The 24234-nt window shown below is 49.2% G+C and overlaps 9 protein-coding genes across 9 annotated transcripts; 3 read left to right on the forward strand and 6 right to left on the reverse strand.

The window, feature by feature from the left end:
• Positions 1 to 39: 39 nt before the first annotated feature.
• F9C07_2881 (uncharacterized protein) lies at positions 40 to 1572 on the forward strand (the record flags this gene model as incomplete). The annotated part of the gene is made up of 1 exon (XM_041289691.2): positions 40 to 1572. One exon carries the CDS (start codon positions 40 to 42, stop codon positions 1570 to 1572), a length of 1533 nt encoding a protein of 510 aa, XP_041142779.2.
• A 675-nt stretch (positions 1573 to 2247) lies between these two features.
• Positions 2248 to 7535, forward strand: F9C07_2128917 (cortical protein KAR9-domain-containing protein). The gene is made up of 2 exons (XM_071509102.1): positions 2248 to 6726; positions 6802 to 7535. Exon 1 carries the CDS (start codon positions 2829 to 2831, stop codon positions 5985 to 5987), a length of 3159 nt encoding a protein of 1052 aa, XP_071363791.1. The 5' UTR covers positions 2248 to 2828; the 3' UTR covers positions 5988 to 6726; positions 6802 to 7535.
• Positions 6559 to 7389, reverse strand: F9C07_2879 (putative acetyltransferase, GNAT family; the record flags this gene model as incomplete). The annotated part of the gene is made up of 3 exons (XM_041289700.1): positions 6559 to 6726; positions 6802 to 6911; positions 7020 to 7389. 3 exons carry the CDS (start codon positions 7387 to 7389, stop codon positions 6559 to 6561), a joined length of 648 nt encoding a protein of 215 aa, XP_041142780.1.
• A 178-nt stretch (positions 7536 to 7713) lies between the features above and the next one.
• F9C07_2277490 (acetate non-utilizing protein 9) lies at positions 7714 to 8775 on the reverse strand. The gene is made up of 3 exons (XM_041289701.2): positions 8400 to 8775; positions 8206 to 8305; positions 7714 to 8133 (listed from the first exon to the last, which is right to left on the reverse strand). The coding sequence occupies exons 1-3, from the start codon at positions 8616 to 8618 to the stop codon at positions 8045 to 8047; spliced, it is 408 nt and encodes a 135-aa protein (XP_041142781.1). The 5' UTR covers positions 8619 to 8775; the 3' UTR covers positions 7714 to 8044.
• A 189-nt stretch (positions 8776 to 8964) lies between these two features.
• Positions 8965 to 9777, forward strand: F9C07_2877 (putative methyltransferase; the record flags this gene model as incomplete). The annotated part of the gene is made up of 1 exon (XM_041284718.1): positions 8965 to 9777. One exon carries the CDS (start codon positions 8965 to 8967, stop codon positions 9775 to 9777), a length of 813 nt encoding a protein of 270 aa, XP_041142782.1.
• A 619-nt stretch (positions 9778 to 10396) lies between these two features.
• F9C07_2876 (putative small nuclear ribonucleoprotein SmD1) lies at positions 10397 to 10961 on the reverse strand (the record flags this gene model as incomplete). The annotated part of the gene is made up of 3 exons (XM_041289702.1): positions 10397 to 10704; positions 10809 to 10858; positions 10948 to 10961. The coding sequence occupies 3 exons, from the start codon at positions 10959 to 10961 to the stop codon at positions 10397 to 10399; spliced, it is 372 nt and encodes a 123-aa protein (XP_041142783.1).
• Positions 10962 to 11126: 165 nt separating this feature from the next.
• F9C07_2128930 (uncharacterized protein) lies at positions 11127 to 15067 on the reverse strand. The gene is made up of 2 exons (XM_071509103.1): positions 12081 to 15067; positions 11127 to 12026 (listed from the first exon to the last, which is right to left on the reverse strand). The coding sequence occupies exons 1-2, from the start codon at positions 13896 to 13898 to the stop codon at positions 11544 to 11546; spliced, it is 2301 nt and encodes a 766-aa protein (XP_071363792.1). The 5' UTR covers positions 13899 to 15067; the 3' UTR covers positions 11127 to 11543.
• Positions 15068 to 15076: 9 nt separating this feature from the next.
• F9C07_2079849 (uncharacterized protein) lies at positions 15077 to 18722 on the reverse strand. Its single transcript, XM_041284722.2, has one exon. The coding sequence runs from the start codon at positions 18316 to 18318 to the stop codon at positions 15547 to 15549; it is 2772 nt and encodes a 923-aa protein (XP_041142785.1). The 5' UTR covers positions 18319 to 18722; the 3' UTR covers positions 15077 to 15546.
• F9C07_2277495 (uncharacterized protein) lies at positions 18723 to 22601 on the reverse strand. Its single transcript, XM_041289704.2, has 8 exons — positions 22520 to 22601; positions 21419 to 22463; positions 20418 to 21316; positions 20280 to 20359; positions 19988 to 20216; positions 19843 to 19923; positions 19731 to 19790; positions 18723 to 19672 (listed from the first exon to the last, which is right to left on the reverse strand). Exons 3-8 carry the CDS (start codon positions 20963 to 20965, stop codon positions 19330 to 19332), a joined length of 1341 nt encoding a protein of 446 aa, XP_041142786.2. The 5' UTR covers positions 20966 to 21316; positions 21419 to 22463; positions 22520 to 22601; the 3' UTR covers positions 18723 to 19329.
• Positions 22602 to 24234: the final 1633 nt, after the last annotated feature.

Below are 24234 nucleotides of genomic sequence, written 5' to 3' on the forward strand. Positions count from 1 at the left end.
TACCCCCGGTAAGAGTCAGCGCATTAGATCCACGCGATTATGGATGAGTCCATCGAGTCCGAGTCCGTTGCCTCTCCTGTCCGTGCCTCGTCACCCTCGCCATCTATCATACCGACGCCTGCTATTTCCTCGTGTCCCTCCCCATCAGACCGCACCGTCTCAACCGTGTCGACCCTTTCGTCGCGTTCAGTATCGTCCGCCACATCTGCCGATGCCAGGTCGTCCGTGTCCACCGTCTCGTCGAGAAGACGAGGTTATATCCGGCCCCAGGGGGTCGAGTTTGCTGAATCGGCCAGACACCGCGAGAGTGTGATGAGCTTGGGCAGTATCGCGCATCTGCAGTATTACTTTGCCCGCACAGGCTTGTTGGAAGGGAAAGGCGGCCAGGCTCGGGAGTGGAAGAAGAAACAAAAGCCGGAAGACATACCGAGGCTACTCCTAACCCCGAATGCTCGGTTCATCGAGGATCTGACTGAGAGCCCGACGGACGAGAGCTCGGAACCCGCCGATGAGGAGTTCGATGAGCACGAGGTGATGCTGCCTCCGACAGTGAGCACCTATAGCGTGAAAACTTTCCATATCCCGCCTCCGCCTGATCTCGTAGCTTTGCGAAAAGATCTCCGGGATGCGCTAGATGAGGCCGGAAAGATTATGGAGACGATTGGATCCGAGAAGGAGCCGCCGCGGAACATGAAGCCTCCACGTATCAACGTAGACGAACTTTCTGACACTGACGATTCGAGGAGCAAGATGTTAGCAGGAGCCACCCCATTGGGTTGGCACGAGATCCAGGGCATGCGTATCCTGGATGTTGTGACTCTTGCGATTCGGGCTGCCAGGATTTATTACACCGCCCATGAACGGCCCGAGCGATTGGCATCGATCAAAAGTGAGCGGGAAATACGACAGGAACTGTTTGACATGCTGGAAGTCCTGAAACGCTGGGCCTCCCGTAATTTCACCGGTGGACTCCGGGAGGACGAGCGATCGTCCATCATAGGGTGGATGGCCAACGTGCGCAGTATGCTGGCGCAAGAAGTTCATATGGAAGAGGCGGAAGCCCAGGAGCGACAAGGATGGGCGTGGGCACGTGGAGACTGGAGTGGTAAAGAGAGGGCGCGCGAGGAAGCCTTCCTGCGTAGTTTGATGGAGACGGATGCATTGCCAACATGGACAGCCCCCGAAGGTCAGAACCTACCAACTCCAATGCTCGAGTGGTTTCGAGACGGGCGCGGCCTGGTCCAAATCCATAACCAGGCCGTAAAGAAATCCAAGAGGCCCTTCTGCGAAATCAAATCCTTCCATGAGGATGTCGCCAAACCTTACCGACGGGCGGACAATATTCGGTATTGGACCAAGGCTGCGGAAATCCGGTGGGAAACGAAGTTGGAAATGGATGTGATGGGGGTGGTTTACGGGAATAGCGACGAAGCTTGGAAGAAGTTCGACACAGCCCTCCTTACTTGGTGCAAGGCTGTTCGCGAAGAGCTGATGCGAGATTGGCGGGGGCCTGATCCAGGGAATGCCGATGCAGTGCCTCCCCATGACGGGGTGGCCGTCGACCCTGCGTGAAGGACGCGATCGGTATGAAGGAGAGTTTGGTGCCTGATGGCTGGGACCACGTACGTAGTATTCTGGGCTCACTCTTACGTTTGTTTGCTGTCCACTTTGATACCCCTTACTTGCTGGAGACTTGCTTGCTATGTGTGAGTTTTCTTTTATTCGATTAACTTTCTCTTCTCTGGTGGTTCATATTTATATACGTCATTTGGCTGAGTTTATGGTCAATTTGTCTCTTTTTTTCTCTGTTTCTTTTGCCTCTTTTCTATTCTCTATATTTGATATTTTTCGAACTATCATGGATTTTTGGGGATATGCCTAAAATGATTATTTCGGAGTCCAGTTGGGTTACTACAGGATGTGTACATAACAGAGATAACAGAGATTCAGGCGTGGACGGTACCAAACATACCGTGGATTACATACCTGACCATGGGTGGTTTTTAAGGTTTGTTTTGATTATACATGTGAAGAAACCGGTAACATGCTCGCGTGAATTGAAGAATTTCACAACATGATGAGAAAAGGGAATAGAAGGAAAATAGAAGAAAAAAGCCGAAAGTATAAGAGAGAAAGAATATTTGTAATCTCCTATTTCTCTTATCCGACAGACGAAGACCTCAAAATTGAACAAGAGACGAAGACGACCTTACCTGGAAGGGGAAATATACACTACTAGTGGTGTTCTCCTGAAGGACGATCAACGGCTTCCGGAAAACAAGGGAGAGAAGAAAGTGTCATCCCGATTTCATACTTACCCTTTTTTTTTTTTTCTTTTAATTAATTTTCCCAATTTCACTGCGGTCTTTTAAGGTTCCCTCCGCCGCCAGATTACCCGCTGCCCAAACCAAAGAAAACCAAAAAATACCACCTCAACAACTAACAACAGCTACTTATCATGTAGCCGATCATCTGTATCGCCCCCAATTGTTATTCTCAAGAGAACTCACACTGCGGACTGATCTTGCACTCGTCTGACTGCACATAAATACTAACTAGTGGCTGGCTTACTAGTCTGATATATTTCTTGTTTTTGTTTTTTTTTGTTCTTTATTTATACTTGCAGACAACGAAAAGCGACCAGAGTGGTCATATTAGAAAGGGGGGGAGCCGTCTTGCATACCAACAAATTCCACCCCCAAGAACCCAAAGACGCGCCCAAAGAACGTTGATTTGCTCCAACCACATTCCACGCTATCTTGCTCTAGCCTTTCACACTACTGCAACAACACAAACAGACCAGGGCGGTCGCCCCGTCACTACGTACCATGTTCACCACGTCAACTGTCACAACTGCACCCACCCACCCGGATTCCGGTCCGAAGACGCCCACGACATCGTCATTATCGCAGTTGCTATCTTCTCCCCCTCCTCCTCCACCACCCGCGGTCGCCGTATCTCCTCCAGAGAATTCATCACCGCGACGAATCAAGTCGAAATCATCCCTGCGCAGTCTCCGCAGTCTCGGGAGTAGCCTTCACGACGACGATCTCGACGATTTCCACGATCAGGCTGGGTCGGACAAATCACTCATTCGTCCCTCCATCCTTCGCCGCTTGTCTCCTGGTCTAGCAGCGCGCGTCAAGCTGTTGGACGGGAGTCACAGGAACGCGACTCCCACTCGCAACCCAGGTGCTGTTGGTCGGATCCCCGAAGAGCACATCAAGGAATTAGACAACCGCAACAAAGACCTCTCGATAAAGATTGAAAAGAGAGGCCGATCGTGGAATGCTATACACTTGGGTGGTAAAGGTAGACGACCACAACAGATTGAGTCGACCTATTTGGAGGTTCACGACCCGGACACAGAATTGCCTTCCCCAGTTGAGTCAGAATCGGTAGAACCTGTCGAGGAAACCTCCACATCGGTCGCAAACCAAGACCCCCTTGAAGAAACACTAGTCGAGCAAGCGCCAGACGCCAGCGCAACCCAAGAAGTGGAAGAACTGGAAGTGGAAGAGCCGGAAGAAGCTCCAGTGGCCATGGCTGCCGTTGCGTCTCCGCGAGCGTCAGTGGGCATCGAATCAGGTGCATCCCCTAACACACAGGTCGAACATGCCCAAACAGATTTCGAGAAGTATATCCAAAGTACCAGTGACAACGAAGCTGAGCAGCCCCCTCCGCCTCCACCGAAAGACTTGCCGCGCCCAACGTCGGCCAATTCGAACGTACAATCCTACTTTAACCCCCAGGGTTTGCAGCGCCCCGAATCAATATACTCCTTCTCTCGCGCGTCCTTCAGTCACCAGCTAACCCAGCTCACCTCCATTCCTCTACCCCAACCGTCGTCATTAGAAGCCAGCATTGCTGCAATACCAAACGCGCCATTGGCCGTCAAATCGCTCACTGGCTCCGCAGCTCAAATTCAGATATGGATCAAAAAGGCCTCCGATGTGTTAAGTGGTTTAGATGCGGAGGACGAAGTGGAGTGGGCGGCAGCAGGCGGACGAGAAGGGCTAGATGGGATCGACAAAGCAATTACGCGGTTCGAAGGCCTGATGAACATTTACGTGAAAGCAATTGAAGATGTGCAGCTCCGAGATGACATTTGCAATGTTAGTGCCGACAGTTTGAAGACCATTGTGATTCAGATGGACAGTATATTACAAAGCTGGGCAGATATCAAGAACCGGCTCAGAAATGTTAAGGAACAGGTGGAGTTGGCCATGGAATGGGAGGAGCTTTGGAATACCATTTTGGGGGATGTCAGCGCCGAGGTTGAGAGTCTGAGCCGCCTACTCTTTGAGATCGAAGAGAAGCGACACATCAATATGGCAAATGCATGGGCCGCTGACCAGGAGTCGAATAGCGGGCTCGATATTAGCGAGTTGGAGACAATTGTCGAGGAAACACCGAATAACGGCAGCTTTTCGAACAGTAACCGACACAGTATCTTATTCGATGCGCCACCGACCCTGGATACCCCCCTCATCCAAACCCCACAGGATGATTCGGAGCATGCGGATCTCATCGCTGTATTTGCCCGGATACAACCCCTGCGGGCATCCCTTGCGTTCTTGCCAATGCGGCTGTCCATGTTTCAATGCAGAGCCGAGAGGATTTTCCCCAGCGCCTGCGCGGAGATGGAAGAGCGGCGAAAAGGGCTAGAGAAGAGCTATAGAACCCTGGAGGCAGATGCGGAAGCTCTGCGGAAGGAGTTCAGTGAGGACCGGTGGGTTCTTGTATTCCGCAATGCCGGCATGCAAGCGCGGAAAATGTTCCTGTCGGTCGAACGAAGCATTGCCAAGTTGCAAGAAGCCCTCGAAACAGGTGCTCATGTGCATAACCCGGCGGGACTAGCGAAGCGCGTGGAAAGTTACGAGGCCAAAAAGCAGCACTACGTCCCTGCGATCGAACGAGTAATATCTCTTATCGAGAAGGGCGTGAAGGACCAACTGACGGTTAACGGCGAGACAGTGAACCTCCTGTCAGACATGGCATCGAGGATGGATGCGCTGAAGAGGAGCGTGGAGGTGATGGATTCATCGCTTACTGAGTACAACGTGGCCCCGGGCCAGCACTTACGCGACTCTATATCAACCATTGTCACCATGGACAGTCCCGCCACTAGTCTTATCGACACTCCTGGCAGCTCCCCACCTTCATCGGTGGTCATGACCCCGGCTAACAAAGGCTCGGGTGCTTCTATGGGAAGCTCTAGCAGACGGGGCAGTTCTGTGGGCTCAGTCGCCCGGAGTACCGTGGCCAAGGTTCGACGATACTCAGGGATACCCCAGCCCACGGCAACCCTGACTGTCAAGAAATCGGCGATCCCGAAACCGATACTGACGGCCCCATCTCCCTCGAAGCCAAGTGGTCTATACACACCTACTCCAGCTGCGAAGAAGGTGCCACGCCCGCCTCCACCTGCCAAAGACAATCGCCCACGATGGAATTCGAGTGTGAACACCAATGATCTGGAAGTCGGCCATGTCTACAAATCGAACACGCCATTTCGCAAGTCCTCGGCTCCAGGCCGCACCTCCCGTCCCTTGTCAATGATGTCCCGTCGGGATTTTGCTGTATCTCCCGCCCCATCAACAACACGGTCCCCCAGTCGTGTCTCCAGCCGTGTTTCCAGCCGCCTTGCATCACGCAGCCCTAACCGCACCGGCTCTCCCACACCTAACCGTTCCCTCCTTGACCCTCCACCCTACAGCAAGCTTCGGCGTCCGCCAGGGGCGGAAGGCATCAACAACACCCCTCGAAACCGGCAAAGCTTTGCCGGGCTGTCATTCGGCCGCAGTGTCTCACACGATTATAACCGTGGCCTGCTCAGTCCCACCAAGGCTGAACGCCCGGGCACCGCACTGGGCCATGGGGGCAGTCGTCGCATCAGCTTGCTTCCTTTGCCACGAAACAAAAGCGGCCGGGATAGCAGTGCGGGCACTCGTAGTAAGCCGAGTGAACGTCCGCCGTGGCGGTAAATTACTCAAATCTGTCTGCAACGGAGCTTTTCTCACCGTATCCTCACCACCCTCATCATCTCTGGACTCTGTTTTATGTACTATTTCACTTTATACTAGCATTTCTCTTGCCCCTGTATTATGTGCATTGCGGTTTCGGGTACTTTGTGGTGTCGCCATATACCATATCGTTGCGGGTCAGACTGGTTTTCTTGATTCCCCACTCGCATTGTGATTGTGATTAGCGTTCTTGTATGGTGCATGGCATTGTTATTTATGAGGTTTCTTCTATCCGCAAATTCAGCTTTTTCTCAGCATTTACCAATTAATTGCATTTGATATAGCCAAGGACGTTTAACTCTTTCAATAAACCTTACATGTCTTTCCGAACACATCTACATCTGTATAATAAAATAAGCAATCATTCTGGCCAACAGTTAACTCTATTATAACACAACTTGATCAAAGGTTGTAATATCTCATTTCTGTACCCAACAGCCACCAAAGAAGAAGTAACCCAACGGATCTATTCAATCTATAAATCTATATACAAAACCACCCCTGCCATCGAGACATCTTAACGCAATCACATCTAAACCAACTCCCTCCCGATAATCAACGCATCCACCAACTCCTCACTATTCGCCAGCCTTGCTGCTCCAGGCACGCGGCCAATGATCTTGAACCCGAGTCTCTCCCAGATCTTCACCGACGCAACATTATTCTCAAAGACCAGGTTAAAGACGGAGTATTTGTAGCCCTAACACAGTCAACACCGTCATACATACACATACATAAAAACCAAGTAATGACAGCAAAAAAAGAGCGAACTTACCAGCTTCGGGGCAAACTGCAAATACGTCTCACCCATAACAATACCCACTCCACGGCCGCGCGCAGCAACCGTCGTCAAGAACCCTGCATTGCAGACATGGGAACACCGACCTGTACATAGATAGACCAAATCAGCAACTCACTCACCCACTCACTTTACAAACCCCGCACTCCACGCTCCATCCCCTCAAAAAGCACAAAAGAAAAGAGAATACAAACCAGGATAATTAGGCTTAATATAAAACGTCCCCAGACACTCCTTTTCCCAATCCCTCCCCTCAACAAGACCCTCCTCCCCAAGAACAGCCACAACAGCAAAAGTCCCAAACCAGTACTCCGCGAACCGCTCCAACGTCATCGGCTCCTCCATGGGATACGTACACCCGGCCTTGATCTCGGCGCTGAACTCGCGGTGGAGTAGCGCGACTAGGTCTGCGGGGATGCTTTGCGGTCCGTTGGCAATTGGGTAGAGGGTTACGGGGGTGCCATCTTTCAGGTGGGAGGTTCTGGGGGTTAGGGTTTGGGAGGCTTGGAGGGCTGTTTTTGGGGGTGGGAGGGTTGTGGTGGGGTCTTCGAGGATGGAGGGCATCTTTTCTTCTTTCTTCTCTTTCTTTTGGGATTGGGGATTGGAGATTGGGAATGCGAATGGGATTTACTGGGTTTGATTCTGGGGAATTGAAGAATGTATGCTTTTCTGGGGTATATAAAAGTTAGTTTCTTATCGGGTGATTAGTCATTGATTTTTTGTTGTTGTTGGAAGGGCGTGAGTCGGATATGGTCTTGATTGGTGGGGGTTTTGGAATAGCCGGATGCACGTACTTTTCTATTGCTTGGTTTGCGGAGTACTTTAGGTTGATTGTGATTTACATATAGCATGAAGATATATGCGAATGCACTATGTATGTATGTCGTATGCATGTGTACATTTCTCGGATATAGTAATTGTATCCCTTACTTGGCTTCTATGATTTGATCAGGTATATATGTATATACATCCAAGCACTGCCAATAAAAATATAGTACATTCTATTATACACTGGACCCTGTTCGTCAATTGCATGTCTAGCACGTCCTTATCCGGACCATAATATCCAGCATGATGCCCTTCCTATTCCAAGACACCGAAAGATCTGGTAAGTCTATAAATGGCGTACCGTATCCCAATATACCCTACCTCATAGCATGGAGGGATAGGATGGAACAGACAAGTCGATAGTAGAGTATTATGAAAACACCCCATTAACTCATTTCTGCTCGCCTTCGCCCTCACCCTCGCCCTCCCCATCATTCTTGATAGCGTTCATAAGTTCATATAATTGGCCGATTTGCTGGTCTGCATATTCCTATCATTAGCCACGACATACACCCAAAAAAGAAAGGGAAGGAAAAGAAAGAAAAAACATACCACTCATCTTATCCAACTTATTCTTATCTAATTTCTCACCAACCCAAGTATCGCCCTCCAATTTCTGGGCATATAACTGCCACTCCGTCAAGAACCCGATCTACTCATTCCCGGTTAGTAGCTATTCTCCGAACTATACCCTGATTCAATTCCAACTCCTCAAGAGATGTCTATAACAAGAAAAGAAAACGCACAATATGCAACGGATTCTCCACATTCCGATGCGCCCTAAATTCGCTCTTCAGGTAAGAGTCGCCGAGGATGCGCATCTCGGGGTCGAGTTTCTTGCGGTGGACGCGGAGGATGCGGCGGTAGAGTTGGAGAGGAGGGAGGAGGGCGAGGGCCTCGCTGAGGCTGGATTTGGAGCCCATGGTTGAGGGCGTGGCCATTAGGAGGCGGGATAGGGCGCGCATTGTGGTGGTTTAGTATAATTGGGGATTGGGGTTGAGTGTTGAGTTGAGTTGGAGAGAGTGGTTTCGATATGGTCGATGATGATGATATTGCCGCGGTTCGGGGGAGGCGGAGAGGGATTGGCCAATTGGAGGGCTGGGATTAGGTTTTTTATCGGGTTATCTGATTTACACTTACATTGTACTTATTGGGATTATTGGTATAGTATATTGCTACGGTTTGTAGGACTGTGCATGTTGGTGTTCTATTGACGACTGTTCTATGATTATAACTGGGTATATTGAGTGATCAACGCCAACTGGTGTTAAATAAACCAAGGGAATTACGCCAGGCAGATAATAAAACAAAATGCTCCCCACTCCGTGCACATCCCACGTCTCCTTCGACACCATCTACGAACCCTCCGAAGACTCTTACCTCTTCCTCGACACCCTCGCCTCACCGTCCGAATCAGCATGGCTCACTCAACGCTTCAACGCTACCTCCTCGTCCCCAAACCAATCCACCGCCTCACCCCTAGTCGTTGAGCTTGGAACCGGCTCAGGAGTCGTGCTCGGCTTCGTAGCAGCCAACTCGCAAGTGATCTTTGGACGGCGCGATATCCTCCCTCTAGGAATTGACGTGAATCGGAATGCCTGCATTGCGACCCGTGAAACAGCCAATAAAGCAATTAAAGAACGACAAACCGATAATGAATCAGAAGCCAACTGTCAGAAGACGGTGTATCTGTCCTCAGTCATGGCTGATCTAGGGAGCTCCCTTCGCCCAGGCAGCGTGGACGTCCTTATGTTCAATCCGCCGTACGTGCCCAGCGAGGACTTGCCGCGCTTACCCTCCGTCACAGAACAGGATGTCGACGAGTCGGGGATGTCGAGGTCTGCGAAGTTTGAGCGCGACTCGTACTTCTTGTCGCTGACGTATGCTGGAGGGCGAGATGGGATGGAGACGACGGATCGGTTGTTGGAGGAGATCCCCGGGTTGTTGGCTCCTGGTCGTGGAGTAGCATATGTGCTGTTTTGCGCGCAGAATCGGCCGCAGGAGGTTAAGGAGAGGATCAGGGCTTGGGGAGATGGATGGCAGGCAGAAACAGTTGGCAACAGTGGTCAGCAGGCTGGGTGGGAGAAGTTGGTTATTGTTCGGATATGGAAGGAAACAGCGTGATCTGGGCATCATGATATAATACGGATATATAGAGAGACCGAAAATAGAGCAATAGACTAATGACCGATATGACTGATTGAGTGATGTTTTACAGGCAGGTGGACGTTGTTTTCCGCCACATATTCTTTTCCAAGGTTATCATATTTCTGTGAGATATCGATTTTAAGTGTCGTATGGCAGACACCCATACTTCTTCAGATGTCGATCCATGGATCCTCTCACCAACGCGTATCAGTCCGCAATGTCCGATGATCTCGCTTCCTCGTTCATGCATAATAAAGCCCACACTCCCCACGACAAGAGCGTATCATGCCTTGAGCTTGCACGAGACCCGAGGAATGGCTGTCTGTCAACCGTGCCAAAAACAACCGTAACTGAGGACCGATAGTCTCGCTGATTTCAAGCGCTCCCTCTGCCGCTGATGCATACGACCAGAATCCGACAAGATATATGAAAAGAAAAAAAGGTAAATTATAACTTTCTTTTTTCCCGCCCATCGCACAAAGGAATAATAGAAGCTGAACCCTCGAGGTGCAAAAATGAAACCATCGCAGATATCACCCAAAACGAATCAAATCGGAAGAAGAGAAGAACTCCTAGCCATTGTCTATGTTCCCGTTTAGAATCCACGTCCACGTCCCCGGCCGCGTCCACGGCCCCTGCCGCGAGGGCCACCACGGCCGCCGCCGCCGCGACCGCCACGGTCAGCCTCCTTGCGCGCCTTGTTCTTAGGCTTCGGCTGGTCGTCAACAAGAAGAGTATCCAGGGGCAGACTGTCCGGGAGAATGTAGTAGCGGATCGTCGAGCCTCGGATGTTGATGGTGTCGAGCGAGATAGGGTCGCGGCCCTTGGGGGTCATCTTGACGGTGCGCAGCGAGGTGTTCATCTGCGGGGAGACCGAGGTGATTGTGCCATGGAGGATTGTGCCTGAAGGTTGAGTGTTAGAAGGGAAAGGAAAGAAAAGACGTCTGACTGGATGTGTGCGAGTGTAATCGGTGGGATTGCCAGAGCTGCGGTAGGGAGAGACTGACCATTCTTCAACTCAATAGTCACCGTCTCATTGGCGCACTTCATCAAAAACCTGGAAGCAAACCACGTCAGTATCAGTCTGCTAGCTTATGGTCGCGAATTGCTTGTGGAAACAGCTCTTCAATAGCTTGGGCAACATACCGGACGAGCTTCATGGTGACGTGTACGCGCGATACGCCGAAAAGTCAAATCGAAGAAAGAATGCTCGTATTAATATAAGTATTAATACAGAGGTATTATCTGAAAACTGGCGGGTTGGGCGGGACCAAATGTACTTTCAAGCCTTGCGATTGCTGTCTTGCGGCGGTGATTGCAGAGGTGGTTCTGCTTAGTCACCCATCCTCACGTTACTCATAGTGCGGGCATTAATCGCATAGCTTAGTCATGCTGTGCATAGAAGCTGGCAAGAGGTTCTAGAGAGGAGAATAGAGAATTCTTGGTAACTTACAACAGCCATTGGGCGAAAGATCTAAGAATTGAGGGCTTCTATTGATGTGCCTACGAAGCGTACACGCCAGAGAAGCATGAGACGTGCCAGCGTTCATTCTTAAGCCATGTTATAATCCGAAAATGCAACATCACACCCGCATCAAATATAGACAGAAACGTAGAATCTATTCTGTCACAGACTGATCAAATGGTATCTCAAAGGTCGCAAGGAAAACAATAATCCTGAGGAAGCGAAAGCAAAAGAAGTAATCCAATCAAATCACCCAACACCATGCCAGTGACATTGGTCATAGAACTCCATGTCGTGCCTTAAAGATGGAGATCTTATCATCATAAAATAGAATTTCCCGTAGCCGAAAAGACACGCGCGATTTGTTGCTCTCGAGGTCGGAATCGTATCCTTCTGATGAACTGTGGTCGTCTGACGATAGCTCAGAGTTTGACTCAATGGCGCTCCCGGCGCCGCCATCATCCGAATCATCATCTTCTGTGTCAGACGGTGCCCAGTCATCACTCCCTGGGACGAAGCCTTCACTGTGGCTGTCGTCCGCATCATCGTAGTCGTATTTCTCACTACGCTTCACTTCAAGGATCTCGTAGCACTTATTGATCATACCAATGTAGCTTATTCCAACTTCGGGGCGAATGGTAACAATATCAAGGATCTGTAATGCGAGTTCCTTCGGGTCTCGGGGAATAGAATCGGTTATGTGAGGAATATGAAGGGCGCGTAGCTGGGGCATATTGGGGAGCCTCTGGAGAAAGTAATGCTAAGGAGATTTAGCACAGGATGAACCACAGAGTATTGATAGGGAAAATCTTACCCAGTCCTTAGAATGCATCGTCATCGATAGTTCGCGCAGCCGTGGCATACGACCGCTAGTAATGAAGGAGATCATTTCCCGAGTGAACATCCATTTACGCCAGCGATGGCTACTGGCGATCTCATTTCCGTTAGGTGACCTCTCTGTGCTATCAACTAAGATATGTTTCAAACTCATTCGATGGTTACGGATCACATTTCGATAGATTGCGTCAACATGAACAATAGAGTCGTACAATGGGGCCTCATGCAAAAATAAGGTTTCCAGTGTATTAGGCGCAATGGAATCCTTGATAAAGAGTAACAGGTAAGGGGACACAGCATCTGTGTGAATATGCTTGAGCTTTAGAGAGTACTCCGACGAGGAGCTATTTGTGTCTTTATTTTCTGGTTTTGGACTACCGCGTAGTGCAGCGGACGGAGAAAACTGGCGACGAAGCGCTCTCCACAACTTTTCATGACCATCGCAGCGAAGGATTGTTAGGGTCGTGATCCGGGTCCAGTCGAGCGCATGCATCATGACAGGGATGGACAAACAGACGCGCTCTAGTTCGAAGACTTCCAACTTCAACCTGTCAGGCTTAGAGCTAGTTGTCGAGGCGGACGCAATGGGCTTGTTGACGCCCAAACCTGTGTTTGAAGGTTCTGGTAGATCTCCAAGTCTTGATGGTTGGGCCGGATGTGGCCCCTCGATCGCTTGGTGGGATGTCACACAATCCATCCTAGGGGCACCAGTGGTTTTGGGAGAGTGTCCTAGAGGTACCGTATCCGAAAGCTGTGTAGTCGAATGTCCACTAGAAGTGCCGCTACTAGCAACATCCCCAGCTGGCGGAACGGGCCCGTTAAGGCCCTGGTGACTTCCATGTTGACCCAGTTGCGCCTCTTTCGAGGAAGGCTGATCGGCTGCTAGCTCAAAGGGAAATTGAGTGTGGGGATTGCCCAGGAGGACACCGAGTACACCGCCAACTTTTGGCCAACCGGACACCACAGGGTTGGACGCGTCTTGTTGCACAGGAGACCAGCCTCCTAATGCTTTTAGCCAATTGTATTGGTAAACTCTTGAGGAAATCCCGATGCGTAGTTCTTTTAAGCGCTCCCGTGAGCGTTCGATGAGTACAGCCATTTCCTCGAGATATGACGACTCATCTATATCGAGAACGCTTAAGCTCTTCAGCGGGGGTAAGATCGAAAGGGTAGGATACTCTACATGGGCGTAATTTTGTAGACGCGTTGATCTAGCGGATGGAGAAATAAATGGAGACGGTATTCCCGGGAGTGTCATGTCTGATGGTGTCCGAACTATGCGTATCATGGAGTTATCGTGCCAACGAACCCAAACACGTTCCAGACGACAGTCATGTCCCGGTCGATCTGCTAGAGATGACAGCGCGATCCAAACGTCCCGCAACACCCCAGTCGGCATATCCCAAATGAAAGACTCTAGGTTCACCATGCGAGCGATAGCTAACGCTACCAGAGTTCCCAGCATTTTGCCCGTTTCTTTGGTCACAGAGTACTCCTGGACACAGTCCTGCGGTCCATTTCCCACAGAGAATTTGCGTGTATATTGCGCATAGTGATTCCCTCGACGTATCCTCCGTATGCCGTCTGTCTCAAGTCGGGAGCCTTGTTGAACATGCTGGGCGCTACGGCCGCAGTGATGACAGGGCACAACAGGACGATGGGGTGGAGGAAGCTCGTGAAAAACATCTTCGCCCATTACTAACGTTGCCAATCCGTATGAAAGCGCATCGACACCTGTGGGATGGATAGACGGTGACATTGTTTCAGGCCATACGATATCAAACCGAGAGTACATTTGAGGAATAGCTAGAGCATGCAGACTTGAACATGTTAAAGCTAGAGAGGTCAGGTCGTTTGTATGTGTCACCTATATCGTTAAAGAAAATGATTATATTTAGCAACAGAGGGCAAGGGTGGTCTAATAAGCAGTGGACCCGTGCTTACTTCTTTAATGATTATCTGCAATAAATCCATGGGTAGGTCAAGCAAATTCAGAGGCTGTCTGGTGACCTCCACAGCTTTGCCATCGCATACGCGGTTTTCTTCTACCGGTTTCACTTCGGACATCTCGACCTCCTGGGCCCGTAAGCTGTTCGAAGATGGTACTGCAGTAGAGTCACACAGAGCCCCCTGTTGGCAATTCATGGATTCTAATGCAGGTTGCTTGTACTCCACAGCATGCTCTTGCGCCCCCTCGGAAGTCGTGCTCGCACTTGAAAGAAACTCATCATCGTCATCTGAGTGCTGAGTTTCGGCGCTGATTCTATAACCCGCGTACGCGCTGCTGGCCTCTGCCATATTATTGACAGATGAGGTCATTGCGTACTAGCTGCGCACAGGTACTCGAGATAGGTATGGGACATTACAAGGCCAACATAAACAAGCGAAGTAGAATGTAGTAGAGCCAGTAAGAAGATCACGCTCCTTATGTCGCGATGACTCCTGATCGTTTGATTGTTGAGGATGCCGCGAATCTGGCGGGTCAAATCCGGGGTAATCGATATTGGTGAGCTGAGGTTGCGGCGGCGGGAGCCACCAAATGGATCGTACCACAGAATGATGCCTATCCAATCAAATCCGGTCGTTTTAGACAATTAAAAGTACCTGTGAGATAGAAATCGTTTCATAACCGTTCTGGATAGAAGAAATGTGGATATTGCACCGTCTTGTCGGGAGCTGAGCACTTTTAGTGGGTTGCGGAAGGAATGCCGACTTCTTTGTTGGTGAAGTTTGGGGTTATTCGTGAGCCTGAGGTCATATAAAGTCACACTAACAGCGGCACGTTCGCCGCCTTAAGCCGATCATTCACCTTCCCCACAGCGCACGTGCCATTTGTGTAGATATAGTGGACAGCCTGGAGGTTGGTTGACACTGACTATTTCGTCTATAGCTTCAGACAGTTTTTGATGGCTACTCATAGTAGTAGTTCGAACAAAACAAAAATCAGTTCTTTGGTCATATAATAATTACTACTTTATTTTTTTGTTATTAGTCATTATTTCAAGTTCTCTCTAGATTTTATACAGAAATCTATTGAGCAACAAAATGTTAAACAATAATCAAGATATAATAATAGAAAATCTTCTATATAGCTATGAAATAGTACAGAAGATTCTCCGCTCTGCCATTACTGCTTCAGTTTACGTAGTCTTTGGAACTCAACAATATATGCAGATTAAAAACGAAATAGCAGGAATGGCAGGAGTCAGAATTCCTATCGAGAAGAAGGGAGGGGATGGAAGAGAGGGATATGCATACTATTTATATTGTAGATTTAGCCCTAAGTATGATCTACATCAAAGACAAACAGACGGAGAACACTACATCCAAAACATTCAGGAAAACATACATCAGTGTGTGAACTGAACAAAATTAAAAACCCTAAGCATGTAATCACATGATCTTTCCTACATCTGATAACTTTGATAGTGGACAGTGGCGTATTATTTACTGGAATCTGCGGTGGAGACCACGTCACAAACCCGACCAACAAAACCCTCAAGTCCCGAAGGTGAGCCTGAGTTATGTGCAGAAGCCAATGCAGCTGATGCCCCTGGCATGAGAAGTACGCGAGACCCAACTTCAACCCATTCGACCGACGTCACGAAGCAACATGTAATCTTAACATCCCCAACATTCAAATTGGTCGAAGACTTGATCATATGGTTTAGTTCGGATGGGTCACCTTTATCGCGATCATTCACATCGCTATCAAAGCTGAAGAACTCAGGTTCTGTTGGCGAGGGAGGTGAAGGGACGACTTCGTCATCCGCAAGTGCCATACAAGTCACTTTTACTGTGGATCGAATGTTGGCAATGTATACGATCGCATTTCCTCCCAATAGCAGTGGTGGTGATAGAGACGAAGCGAACTGACTAGAGTCAAAGCTAGCGATAAAGCCCGTATGGAATAATAGTGACTTGGGAATGGAGCTGGTAGGCGGTGCTGGAAAGCTGGCTAGGATGATCCCTTTCCGAACCCTACCAAGCCGAGGAGGCGGCTCGCCTTGGAAATTGGGGAGGGGCTCCACGCCCACTGTGCCTACTTGGTCTTCAACTAACTTCCGGACGGGCAATCGGAGGTTCCGAACACTGACTACACGGACACGCTGCCAGTGCGCTTGAGCTGGGTAAGGTATCTTTCCCGGAAAGGATCCTTGGACGAACGAGGTAGAAAAGTCCCCCGATGATGGCCTACTTCGAAAGGGTTCAGACTGTGGCTGGGTGTCTGAACGCCGCTCTGAACGAACCCTACCTCCGTGTTCCGGTAGGGCGTTGTCTAGAAGAGGTCCGATGACCAGCTCGTCACCTATTGAAATCGATCCGTAACGGACCAAGCCACAGAGAACCACACCGTGGTTCTCCTTTGAGGACTGCTCGGCGGACATTGAGTAAACTTTCGACGGAGGAATAGCAAACACTTCATCTACATCGAAAATGTTTGTAGGAAGTGCCGGTGGTGGCAGTGCCTTCGACGGAGAAATGGTTCGTAGTGATGGTCTTGCAGGGATTGGGAGATTGCCCAGCAAAGCATGTAACCTCCCTATCCCCGAGCCATCGACAGCACTTGTAAGGATTATTGGAACGGTGGAAGACCAATCTTCTGTTGTAGCGATCAGCTTTTTGATTTCCACACTGTCCTTCGGTCCGACGTGGTGCAGGTCTAGTGAAGCCTCAGAACTGCCTGATTGTACAGGCAGTATGGCCGGCCTTTTGCCCGAAAGCTTCAAAGCCGATAGGACTTTAGTAAGATTTTGTTTCAGGCTAGCGCGAGACGCAAGGTCCATCTTAGTGATGACCACTATTGTAGGGATCTCTAACTTATTGCAGAGGTCGAGGTGCGACAAAGCCAAGTTGATATCAGTAGTTTGCTCCGCAGAATCCGGTTGAGACTCCTTTAAGGCCTCATCGTCACAGTTTGCCGGAATACACAGCAACACATAGTGCGGAGCCCAGCTGACCAGGCCCCGAAGCGTAGACTTTAGATAACGAACTGATCCTGGGAGGTCAGAGACGAAGGCTAGGCGTCCCTGTGCCGAGGCTGCATGCACATCGTCCCACGCTGCAACATTGCCGGACGAATAATTGACTACGTCGAGGGTGTCCTCGGACAGTTCGTTGGCGGCGTATCCTATCAGTTCATGTGCAACTGAGCTAGTGATCCCGGACGAAATTTCGTGCCGATGCTTGAGAAGACCAAGTCTGCTGGTACCTCTTCCATTGTCGAGGACAGATGAGGTCAGTGTGCCTAGAAGCGACGATTTCCCAGCTGTAGTTGGGCCAGTGATGGAAATGCGTATTTGCTCCGTTTTGGTGTGATCGCCCTCCAGTTCTCCTTGTCTAGCCGCCAGTGACGATGACTTGCCCTCGTGGGAACCATTTTTTGGCGATTCAATTCGGTAATAGTCCCAGTCCGGACTCACTAGAGCCTCAGCAACCCAAAGTTCTTCCGCATGAACTTTGCCAACTTCGGCATTTGGTACACATGCATCCTCGGTCCACTCGCAGTTCCCAACGATTACCCGACGCAGAATTTCGACCTTGCAACCAAGGCTACCAGCCATCACTTGTAAATTCAACAGGCTTTCTTCCAGCTCGTCATGAGTGAGTCCGACAAAAGTGCCATCGTCGGCAACTCCGATCTCATACAGAGCACCCTGGCTCTCCTCAAGACCAGGGAGTAAGCGAGCCGGTTTCTGAGGAATTCCAAGTTCCAATGCTGCCTCTGGGAGAACGGGGAGCACAAGATTGGCAGCGGTAGACGAATGGAAAGGCGAAGACTGCTGTAAGCGCCACAGAAGTTGAGTTGTCAATTGCTGCAATCGTTGCTGACGGCTCTGGGTAGAGCGAACTTGAGACTGCTTCGAGGGTGATTCACAACTGGAAGATGTTGGAACTGAGGTTGACAAAGGCAAGCGGGAGTGATAGGAGCCACCAACGAGATGACCGGTAGACATAGCTGTATAGAGTCTCCTTGCTCGAAGAAGAAGATGCAGCTTGTACTCAGTTGGCCCTTCTTGCGGCTCCGGCTCTAGCTTCGTAATACCGTAGTCAGATAAGACATTGGGATCTGGACGATCTAGATTGGTAGCGGACTGATTCCGAGTCACAGTACGGCACCCTGTCCCAGCGACCTGTGGAGTGGAGGATCCGGAAGTGGACCACGGAGAAGAGACCCTTGGAGGGTCAGGATCGTAAGTAAAGATGGACGCCATACTTCAGGCTGTGGTTCTTATTCGGAACAGCTTGATGATGCGAGTGGTTGAACAGAAAATGACTCAGATAGGTACCAGGCTAGACCGAGGTATACGAGGGGGTAATAAACAGTGTAAGTGCCAGCAAGCTTGGGATACGTTACATAGGTTGTAGAATGCTAATGATAATCGAGTCATCTTGGGGTACGAATGTCGACGTTAGAGATGTAGTTGTGGGCGCAATTGGCCGGAAGCTAGAAAAGTCCTTCCAAAGAGAAGGTCCTGGAAAGAGATCATACAAACATGGACAGTTGTCACTTAAAGGGACGCCGACGGCATGGTGGAGAGCATACAGTGAGTCACTTGGTGTTCCCTGAGGAATCAAGGCATCCCATCGTCCTGTACTGGATGACATGTTCCGGTCAGGTGATGCGTGATGTAAGCATGTAAGGGGCCACGTGGTGGTTACGCGCCTGAGGCACGATGTCAGCATCTGAGGATGTCCCCCCTTCTGCGAATAAATTCCTTTTTCTTCCTTCGGGAGAAAATATCAAATGAATGGACAGATAATTTGACTATCAACATTAGTACTTAGGTCCTGTACTTATCAAAAGCGGATATTTAGATCAGATCTTTGGGCGCTTAGATGCTTCGCGACTATGCTTTGGAATTGTGTAGTGTAGGCTTAGCCTAAGAAGAAAGTATGTACAATGTATATCACTATATCTGTCAATTTAGTGTCCCCTTAACTCCACCAGGTATATAGATATGGATGCAGAGTTGTCTATATGTCTTTTGCAGACTCGCTAAATCCTTATCTTGAGAAGGATCTGAAAATTCGTTCGCTGTTCTAGTTTCCCCATGCCGCCGAACTTCGCTCCTGGGAGGGTTTCGAGGGACGAGCTTGTTTCGCTGCAGTCATCCGACACTGACTTTGAAAAAGGCAACGTGGTGCTCCGAGCTGAACAGTATTGTCGTAGAAGTAGGTCGCTGGAATTCGATGGACAATTCACTCCGTCACGGGCGCAATCATCACTCGCTTGATGCTTCCCTCCCTCCACCTTTACATTTCCCTTGAGAGACATGAATGTTTCGAGCTGTTGTTCGTGTGAAAACAGCGCCACAACTGGGGCATTCTGCTTTGGCAACCACGCCGGACTTTTCCCTTTGATGACGGAGCAAATTGCTAAACGTTGAGAATTCACGGCCGTTGCATCCGTGATCCCAACATTGCGGTTTCGGTCGGAAGCTAATGACGCGGACTTGCTGTTCTGGGTCTGAGCCTGCCGGTGCTGTATCGGGAGACGAGTATACTGTTCCTGGTGTCATTATATGTTGTGACTGAGGGCTCACTGCTAAAGAGCTTGGATTTGACCTGGAACTTTGACTGTCAGTGTGCAGGTTTAGAAAGAAGTGTGTGGCGTTTGACTGACGATAGTGAAGGAGCCTGGGAATAATAATATTCTTGATGATTAACTAAGTATGAGGGAGGTCTAGAAGCTAGTCAGTGTCGTGATTTCCTTTTAGATACCTAGGCCATCTTACGATGAAGTGAACTGATGTTCCGCTATTGTTGGAGGGCTGCCTGCAATGTGGCTGCCGGGGAAGGAATATGGAATGGAAGAACTATACAAAGCTGCAAGTCAGTGATTTTGGTCTAACGAGCAGTGGTTGTAGGGAGATGGCCTACCTTCGGGGATGCTGTCGGCTCTGAAGCATACCTGGGTGTGGCGAGCATAGATACTGAGGTGCCGGAATTCCCGGTTGATAAAAGCCCTGCGTTGTGGCCTGTGGAGTATGATATCCGACATGGTATCCAGTCGATGGTGGGAGAGTCTGTGGTTGGGGAAACGGTTGTTGGTCCATAGCCATCGAGGAAGGATGAAGAGGATGTGATGGCCGGCTTTGCCAGCCATAACCTAGATGGAGTTAGTTTGGAATGTCATAAACCTGGGTGGATAGATCGTTTTAGGTAATCGTACTGTGTGTGTTATTATCTGCCATGATTGCCATCAAGTCGGTCTTCAGCTGTGCTTGGATAGATGACTCAAAGCACGGTGTTCTTTGTCATAAAAGTTCTTATTAATAGGTGCTCTAGGTGCAGATCATGGCCAACATACAGTGAGGTTTCTGTCGGGAGCTTCCCTTGGATCTGCTTGGATAGACCAGAGGGCGGTTGATTTTCGTATCCTGGCCTTGAACAGTTGGATTCACAACCAAGCGGTGTACCAAGAATGACCGGCGTGGTTTCAAACGATGAAGAGGAACTTGAGCTGCTACTAGATCTGGCTGCTGGGTCTTGTCCTTGACTGAAGCCGGATAGTGCACTTGGACTCTGTAGACCCCAATACGAGTCCGAGGTACTCGGCGGGCTAGTATTCCGCGGCTGTAAAGGCTCAATCCAAGTCGACCGATTAAGTCCGAAAGAAGAAGCGGATAACTCTGAAGAGCAATCCAGATTCCACAGTGGAGAGCCAGCCAGGTGTCTGTGATTATGACAAGCAAAGTCAGGTAAGTGATGTGTTTCAAGTGTTATGGAGGACATTTGAGAGGTATAGGTAGTACACTGATTTAGCGAGACAGAAAATGGGAATAATATTGAATTTAGACGGACAATGTACAAGATTAAAGAGGGAGAGAACAATAGAGACCCCGAGACCACATACATATAAGGTGATGATATAGTGGGAGAAGGGGAAAGTGTGAGAGAGGGAATGGCGAGGGGGAAGATCACTGGACCTACAGTATAGAAGATGACAAGCGCAGACTGAATCCTTTCGACAACCACGGCGGCAATATCGAAATCCAACAACTGAACCCTGTTGGCAAAAATAATGCAAAATTATACGGAAACCAATGAAGCCATTCCCAGAAAACTGAGCAAAGGCGAGTATTTAAACGTCCTAGGGTCAACAAATGGAGAAAGACGGACGCGAGTAAGCGAATAAGCAGATTAGCCTGGGGGGAGACCACAGATAGTTCGTTCTGGTTTAGTACTAAGTCTACAGCTCAGCTTATGGTAAGTGCGGTTTTACTTTTAAGGTGATCGTTTATTATCCAATATTTCCCTATTATTTTCTATTTTTTGATTTGCCTAGAATTAATTTCTAATACCTTTTAGTTAGCATGATTCACACTGCCACTTGCCTAAGTCAGGCCTGTCAGACTTTCTAAAACGCAAGTTAACATTGATGCGATGATCTTGCCGTTTGACTGACTGGCTGCACATTGTGTTTCCCTTTTTTTTTTTCTCCTTCTCCCTAGACTTTTGCTCTCTTCTTGGACGTACCAGCAGCCTTAGAAGCGAGAGGAAGACAGTCAGAGCAATGGAAAAAAAGAAAAAGAAAACAAAAAAAAAAGGAAAATTGGTCCACACAAATGGGGTAAGGTTCATTGTTGATGAAATTGCTGTGTCAACTTCCAGTCTTTAATTCTTTTCCCCGTCTCCCTCCTATGTCATCAAGCGTTCATTACGGGGTCAAAGATCTAACTCGGGATACTCAATCCAGAATAGGTCTGCACAAGACATCCTAAGATAACCATGGAAATGATTTCACCAAGGCAGGCTGTTCAGGAACCGCACCTTCCCGTCTAGCTCCACCCTACCGTGCCTGGGATTCTCGGAATAGATACGTGCTGGGGAAGCAATTGGAAATGTCTACGAATTTTCGATGGACCCAAGGTAACGGCGGATCCTGGGTGAAGCGCATGGTGAGAAACAAAACAAGCTGCTGGATCCGTCGTAAGGGACCGGGGGAGGTAAGCTCCTGGCCCCGGCATTGGGGAAGCGTAAATTGTTTTTCAGCCCCAAGGAGCTAACGGACGCCATGTGTAGTGTGCCCGTTTTTTTCCTTGTCTCTCTTTGGCCGGCTATTGCTTATTGAATTGGGGGCCAGGGTGGTTAGCATGTAGCCGATTCGTACTTTGGAACCAAGCGTCTAACTTAGGGCGGGTACCAGACCAGGGAGGAAACGGCGCCGGCTGGCATACGTGGAGCCAGGTTCTGGGCTTAGGATCGTCATGATAGGAGAGCGGGTGCTCGAGATCAAGGACCCAGCACCACATGGCGATAAGCAGTCATGGGTGGTTCAGGTTTTGGAGAGGGAGGGGACCCTTTCCTGAGGTAATTAACATTAACGGCTGCATGGGCTCACTCGATACCTAGTCTATGGTACAATCAACAAAAAGCCCCCCTGGAATGGAGATCCATTCCTTAACCTACCAACGTTAATTGTCCCTGTCTCGTGTGTGCATGATGGCGAGAATCGGCGACCTTTTGTGAGAAAAAAGAGAGAGAAGAAGAAAAAAAAAAAAAAAAAAAAGAAAAGAAAAGAAAAATACGAATTGTCAAGTGCTTTTTCTTTCGCGTTCGTTTGGCCCCCACCGACTTAGGCGTCGCCAGCCACAATTGGGGGGATCCGCACTTTTGCGATCAAGACAATTCGTATTATTTATTATATTACTTTTTGCTATTAGGGGATTCACCCCGACAATTAACGAAACCAAAATACCAGAAAAAAAAATACGACGATTACAGAAGAAAACCAGACGACCATGGAAAATTCAGGGAAAGAAAGTTAGGAAAGAAAAACACTAAAAAGCAAAAAAAAGAGAAACAAAACCAACCCATTTTCTAGGTTCTGGATTGTTCTTCTACTGTTGAACTCACGGTTGATCCCCACCCCATTGTATTCAATTATCAACCTAAATACTGACTTGATCCAGACTTGTAAAAATAAAACGAAAAACAAGACGATTAAAAAAAGAAAAGAAAAGAAAAAAACCCAAATCCCGCCAAAGACACCTTAGATAACGAACCGGACCATGGCGGACACGCTCTCGATGCAAGCTTAAGAACCTTGTTATTGAAGGCATCCAACCAGTCCGTTGGGAGCAAATACGGTTTTTTCCAACTATACTATCACATGGTTCGGCGCACCAACACCAACACTGAAACACTGGCGGGAAATACTCGATCGAAGCGCCTCGGCGGAGATGGTCAGGCAAACCAATATGACACGTTGTTTTCACCGTTTGACACGAATCAGAGCGGATGGTGTGGTTGGTGACGTCCACGGTAAGGATCGGCCAGGATCAAGAACCTTCATGTTCGATAACCGCTCGGCCGGAACGCGCTCGCATGGAAAGCGTATCGAATACATCATCCTCGTCCGCTTGATGTCTGGGACTGCGCGTGGCTGTTGCTATCGGCGCCAGTGATCGACCACTGAGGGCGGGTTTAGACTTGCGCTTAGACAGAAGCCAAAAAGGAAAATAGATTAATCGGCCAAGCTAACGGATGGTTAGGCCGATACTATTACGAAGTATGTGTCACTTGATCCAGAACCCCATCTCGGAGGCATATCACTTAGTTTCCTCCGTCCTCTGCCCTTCTACGGGTTCGCTTCGGTTCCCCACAGAGGCCGTGATTGGTTCATCGCAATTAAATGCTGGGGCGATTTCTCGGCGAACGACAACCGACGGCCTTTCACCTGGGAAAAACAATTCCATGATCTCTGATTTGGGAAAACTGGGCATTTTCCACGAGGTAACGCCGACATCGCACGCGATTCTGCCCCCTGATGGAGAAATTGCTGGGCGGAATTTGCAGGGTAGGTAACATCACGACTCCACCGCCTCACCAATTCCCACCTCTTAATATTGTCGGATATACCCTCTGGCTCATGAGAAGATGGATATATAATTAAATTATATATCAACGACAGAGTTTGGGCCGAGTGTCTCAACCCGAGACCTCTTTCTTCAGGATCAGACGATCGACTGGTCTCCACGTGCGGTGGCACTTTTATCGATCCTGCTAGGTTTTCTCCAACGACTCCGTAGTTCGGGATACCATATGGCCAGTGGGTATTCTACATGGGCTCCCAGTAAGCTGGGGTCTTCGATGGACCGGGATTAGAGAATCTTTAATTAATC

The sequence above is a fragment of the Aspergillus flavus genome, chromosome 2 (genome assembly GCF_009017415.1).
Source record: "Aspergillus flavus chromosome 2, complete sequence".
Lineage (NCBI taxonomy): Eukaryota > Fungi > Ascomycota > Eurotiomycetes > Eurotiales > Aspergillaceae > Aspergillus > Aspergillus flavus.

What these genes read in the sequence shown, in the direction of transcription:
- F9C07_2128917 (XM_071509102.1), top strand. Translation starts at nt 2,829, where the DNA reads ATGTTCACCACGTCAACTGTCACAACTGCACCCACCCACCCGGATTCC.
- F9C07_2277490 (XM_041289701.2), bottom strand. Translation starts at nt 8,618, where the DNA reads ATGCGCGCCCTATCCCGCCTCCTAATGGCCACGCCCTCAACCATGGGC. An exon ending in TGGAGAATCCGTTGCATATT is followed by an intron (nt 8,306 to 8,399) that starts GTGCGTTTTCTT and finishes GGGAATGAGTAG; the next exon opens with ATCGGGTTCTTGACGGAGTG. An exon ending in TAAGTTGGATAAGATGAGTG is followed by an intron (nt 8,134 to 8,205) that starts GTATGTTTTTTC and finishes AGGAATATGCAG; the next exon opens with ACCAGCAAATCGGCCAATTA.
- F9C07_2128930 (XM_071509103.1), bottom strand. Translation starts at nt 13,898, where the DNA reads ATGTACTCTCGGTTTGATATCGTATGGCCTGAAACAATGTCACCGTCT. An exon ending in CGATGCATTCTAAGGACTGG is followed by an intron (nt 12,027 to 12,080) that starts GTAAGATTTTCC and finishes AAATCTCCTTAG; the next exon opens with CATTACTTTCTCCAGAGGCT.
- F9C07_2079849 (XM_041284722.2), bottom strand. Translation starts at nt 18,318, where the DNA reads ATGGCGTCCATCTTTACTTACGATCCTGACCCTCCAAGGGTCTCTTCT.
- F9C07_2277495 (XM_041289704.2), bottom strand. Translation starts at nt 20,965, where the DNA reads ATGTATGTGGTCTCGGGGTCTCTATTGTTCTCTCCCTCTTTAATCTTG. An exon ending in GGCAGATAATAACACACACA is followed by an intron (nt 20,217 to 20,279) that starts GTACGATTACCT and finishes AACTCCATCTAG; the next exon opens with GTTATGGCTGGCAAAGCCGG. An exon ending in AGCCGACAGCATCCCCGAAG is followed by an intron (nt 19,924 to 19,987) that starts GTAGGCCATCTC and finishes AGCTTTGTATAG; the next exon opens with TTCTTCCATTCCATATTCCT.